Source organism: Belonocnema kinseyi, chromosome 8 (genome assembly GCF_010883055.1).
Source record: "Belonocnema kinseyi isolate 2016_QV_RU_SX_M_011 chromosome 8, B_treatae_v1, whole genome shotgun sequence".
NCBI classification, from domain to species: Eukaryota; Metazoa; Arthropoda; class Insecta; order Hymenoptera; family Cynipidae; genus Belonocnema; species Belonocnema kinseyi.
Window position 1 is genome coordinate 85,765,938 of NC_046664.1, and position 5,409 is coordinate 85,771,346.

General features: G+C 27.7%; 1 protein-coding gene across 1 annotated transcript in view; it reads right to left on the reverse strand.

Moving 5' to 3' along the window:
• Positions 1-5,409, reverse strand: part of LOC117178826 (synaptic vesicle glycoprotein 2C-like) — a 40,347-nt gene that overhangs the window by 27,126 nt on the left and 7,812 nt on the right. Inside the window, exon 3 of the mRNA XM_033370321.1 lies at positions 2,641-2,801. Coding sequence (XP_033226212.1) covers positions 2,641-2,677 — 37 coding nt within the window. The 5' untranslated portion in view covers positions 2,678-2,801. The remainder of the gene's footprint in view (positions 1-2,640; positions 2,802-5,409) is intronic.

Genomic DNA, 5,409 nt, shown 5'->3' on the forward strand with positions numbered 1-5,409 from the left:
GTTACAATATATATTATAATTGCAGTTCGAATAAGTCAGCTGTAACCTTTTCGTATCTGAAATAAAATTAATGAAGTCTACTTTTTCAAGTTATATACTTAAGAAAATGCAGTAAATTTAATTAATTCAAATTGATAAACGGTCATATTTTAATGCCGTGCCAAATTAGATAAAATACTCTTCAATGAAATTTAATTTTGACGCTACTTAAAATTCGTTCTTTGAATGCTTTATTAATTATTTCGAAAGTCAAAAATTTTTATCAGTTTTCAAATCTGGACGTAAATAAATAGCAAAAAAAATATTCTTCAATCTCATGCAACTTTAATTTAAAATCATTTGCAAGATTTTCAATACGTTTAAAATGTTAAAAATTTGTAATCTTTCCAATAAAGACATGAGAATGACAACTGGATAAGGACCATCAGTGAAATTTTACTGGATGAACAGAAAAAAGATTTCTACGATATGTTTGCAAATATGAAGTTTTTATAAAATTGTAGAAGCAATTGTTCCTTAAGAACCTTTTTTTCCTAAAAACAATGTAATTAGTATATATTTTTCAAGATATTTCACTTTGAATATAAAATTAACTTAGAAAGATGCTTTTAAAAAGTAGTTATTCATTACTTGTGGGCTATAGTCACCAAGCCTAAGAGCTTATCTATTTATTTCTTAATTTAGTTATTTATATGATTTTTGAATATAAAAATATCAATAAATAGAATTTCACACAAGAGTATTTTTAAAAATACGACGATTTAAAAAAATACTAGAAGATTCCTATAAATCCATGCATTTGTTTGAAGTTCAACATTAGAATCAATAAAAATTTTAACTACTTTAATTTAAAAATTTGGACTATAACCTCTAATATTGTTGATTGCACATTTTTAAATATAAGATTTCTTTGAATTCATTAATAATTTTAAATTTAATAATTAAAAATAGGCAGTTTCTATGAGCACCGAGAAGATCCGGTTGTTTGTGCCCAAATTTCGTTACACATGGCCATGGTCTTTTAATATATGAATAAATACAACTTCATGAATGATTGTAAAAGTAAACTGAAAAGTAGAGAAAATTCTTGGAAGTCTTTTTAATAGATTTTAATATTTATAACACATAATAACTATAATCAACTTGCACAGAGTTTTATTTAAAAAATAAAAAATACTTTAACTTTCTTTGGAAAGCGTAATACTCAACTTTTTAACCGTCATGGTGAATTAAAGAATTCAATTATTTAAATTAAATTTAATAGCTATGTAAAACAAAATATCTGCATTCTTTATATGCATTAGGGCTGTTGCCAAAAAGTTGTGAAATTAAAGGTCCAGCAGTTTTACCCATTTCCGTAATTCAATAGATTTTTTTCAATAATACTAGGATAGAGCACATACATCAAATTAGACTTAGAAAAGTTCCAAAGTTTTAGTAGCTTATGTTTAGAAATGGGAAAATAAAATATAGTTCAAAGTTGTAATAAGTAACAGGCTCTAAAATAATATTTCGCACTCACAACATTCAGAAATGTATGGTAAAAAAATTTGTTTGAATGAATTATGATTATGGGAATTTTGTCTATTATGTGATGCACTCAAAGAATTATGAATAGAGAGAAATATTTTATTTCTGAAGGGAGTTAATTATGCTTAAAATTCTGTCCGTGAAGTTTTGCTTCCACACTCTGTATCATTCATATTTTAGAGGAAAGAACACGGAAATAATCTCTTAAAATGCTTAAAAAAACAAGCAAAAAAATTATTCTTATTCCTGTGTGTGTTTTTACTAAAGTGGAAGAATGTTAATTGTTCGTCAGATTAACAAAATTTTGCAAAAAGTGCTTCGTATGATTTTCCTAAAACAGAGCGCGGAAATATTTTTTACTGCTTTTTACGATTTTTACGTCTATTCTAAATATTTTTTTTAATTTGGAAATTTTATGTTCCCCTCAGTGTTAGTCTGGTTCAAAGTGTAACAACTGATCGAAGAAGTGTTATTTATCTATATAACTATATTACTTTATATATTTATTTGCCTTTATCTGTTTAACGGCAAGTGCTCAAGTTTAAATAAGAAACGTCAAAATTTTGAGTTTTCAATTTTTGACCTAAACGCTTTGAATAATAAGGTAATTTATTATATAGTCTCTCAAAAATACGATTGTTTTATAATAAAGTCTGCGTCTAGTCGTCCCGAAAAATTAGGGGAGTTGGAAAAGGAGAGGACTCGTCGTCCTCAAAACTTAGGGCGACTAGCCAAGCTTCTGCAAAATGTTTTACTACTCCTTCCGAACTTCGTGATGACGAGACACTTCGTAAAATAAATAAAAAACATTAGTTTTCAAATAATTTAGTCCATTTTACACGGAAAAACTTATTTAGAATCCGCTTGTATTAACAAAAACGCAAGTATACATAATTTTTGTTTGAAATTATAGAAAAATAATAATTCAGAAGTTTCTTTCTAATAGCGAAGTCATAGTCCAAATTTGACACCTTTTTGACAATGACCCAATAACACCTTTTAATTCAATACTGCCGACATTTTTGAAAAAATAAAATAAATATTATGAAATTTGTGAGTAATGGTTAATTTTCCAGAAATATTGTGAATAAAAATAAATATTGTACTTACCGATGTTCAATGAGATGGAACCAATTTTGTTGACCATGCTTGAGTATGTCTTGAGGGGCAGTAAGGACGACCAGGAGTCCTCGGGATGACCAACCGCGTTGAGGAAAAATAAAAATTCAGCAGCGGCCTTCGTTCTGTGTCGGTCGTCTCTGACAGTTCGACTGGAGTCAGAATGAATATCGCTTAAATATTATGTCATGCGCGATCAACTCTTGAGAATGAAGAATATAGGTGCTATCAGAACAAGCAGCACCAGCAGGTGTCCTGAGACTTCCCCCACTTGAACCACTTTTACCCACTTTTGCCCACTTTTGCCAAATGGCCTTTCGTGAAGACAAGTTCGTATTTTGTACCTCCAGCTGGGAAGATTTAGCCAAACGACTTTGTCCTTCCCTCAAGATAACCTCTTTCATATATTTCTATCATCATAACACATGTTTGACAAACAAATATTTTGCAGTCAGTTTCAGTGTTCAAATAAACTTAATTGTCAACTTGACATCGCACGAGAGAAAATGAGACAAAGGGGTCATCCATAAATTAAATAACACATTTTTTGACAATTTTTCACCCCTCCCCTCCACCGTGTACCAAAAAGTAACAAAATCGTTTGAACCTCCCCCATATTTTGCCACATTTTTCCACATATTGACACATGAATTATCATTCCTTTTTTTTTTATACAGAAACATATGTTACATAGGAAAAATTATAAGAATTTCCAAAAATTAAATCAACAATGTCATTTTTGCTATTCATAATTGAAGAATTTTTAATTGCAATTATATAAAATGGAAGGAATTTCAATTTTAAATCCTTAAATTGAACTATTTCAAAAAAGGATTTAGAACTGCATATCACTTTCGACTATAAGTTTTCAATTGCGAAACCTAAAGATTGAAAAATTTTCTATTGGCAATCTTCCAAATTAAAATCCATATTCAAAAAAAAAAACGTTTAAAATTACATATAATTTAAAAATATAAATATTCCATGTTAATGAATCTTCAACTGTCAAAAATGAAGAATTTTAAATTGTAAATATTGAAAATTGAACTACTTTATCAAAAAAAGTTCAAAATTACATACGAGTACCTTTAAAATATAAACCTTGAAAATTAAATAATTTTTTGTGCTGTATTTTGAAAATTCGAGGATTTTCAATTGTAACTTTCCGAAATTGTAGAAATTTAATTTAATTAAAATTGTCTACATCGAAAGATTTGGAATTGAAAACTCTTAGCTTTTGGTTTTCAACATAACAATTTTTAAGAATTTTGACTCACACACCTTTGGAATAAAGCTTCAGAATTGAAATACGTATTGAAAAAAAGTTCAAAATAAAATAATTATAAACTATAAACGTTCCAAATGAATGAATCTTCAATTTCTGCAAAACTTTCAAATTGACGACTTTTTAATTGTAAAGCGTTACCGTTGAAGAATTAATTTTTAATTGTAAATCATCAAAATAAAACTATTTCGAAAAATAACCATCAAAATCACATACCTTTAAAATATAACTCTTTAAAATTGTAGAACCTTGAATGTTAAATCTTACACGTAAATTCACAATCCTCATGATTTGGAATCGTATAGTGGACAATTACTCTTCTGTCTTGAAAATTCATCTTTTTCTTTGAAAATGTCATTATTTGGTTGAAAATTCAACAGTTTTGTAGAAAACTTTTTTTGTTGTTAAAAATGTCATTGTTTTGCTGAAAATTAGTCTGCTTTGTTGAAGATTTAACTATTTTGTTGGAAATTCGTACGTTTTGTTTCATTTAAACTGTTTTTTGACTCAGTTATGAAACGGTTGAGATAAGAACATATTGGTGTCGTTCTTTTTCCTATCTTTTCTCCCAATATTTTAATTTAAAACGAAATATTAACTGTTTGGGTGTCAACAATTAAAATATTTAAAATCGAGTTTTAATCATAGTAATGAAGTTAATGTTACGCTCGAAATTACAATATTATATGAGAAAAAGAATCATAATATTTGTATCTTGATTATTTCATAGGAAAACGATTCCCAAGACCTACATTAATAAATTCTAAGTATAACAAAAACGAAAGACCTTAAACGTTATTTAAAGAAAAACATACAGAAACAATCATTATCTCAATTTTCGAAAAATGATTTTATCACGTTCTGTTCGCTTAATCCTCAAATCTTAAGGTATCAATTTGATCTGCAACATAATAATCGAATAATGTTATTATACTACAATAATGATACAGATTTTCGTAAAGAATTTATGCCGTTGCAGAAAAAGCATACATTCAGATTTACTGTGATCGCGCGTATTTTCTGAAAAATAAACGAACAATATCAAAAATCGTAAATATGGTAATTAAGTTAACAAAAAATTGAATACTTCATTAATCATTTCCTTTTTTGTGAAATCGGTAGAATCCACTTCTTACCAAACAACATTTTTTCTTTAGATGTTCTTTTTGTAAAATTTGATACTTTTAGGAACTTGTGATGCTGAATCTAATTTTAGCGAGCACGAGACCTGCTAATGTTGAATTTGATAAGGGTAAAATAAATGATTGTTTGTGATTAGGCTAATTTAAGAATAATTTTCATATTATATAAAAAATGGATAATTCTGCGTAAATGTTTTAGAACACATAGACTTAAATAGAAAGAGAAGAGTGGTGCTGGACATCTATTTCCGTATTTATTAGAAATGCTGGCCACAATATGTAAAAAAGTCGCCAAAAAGTTTTATTTATTCACAATTTGTTTGAATTAATGAA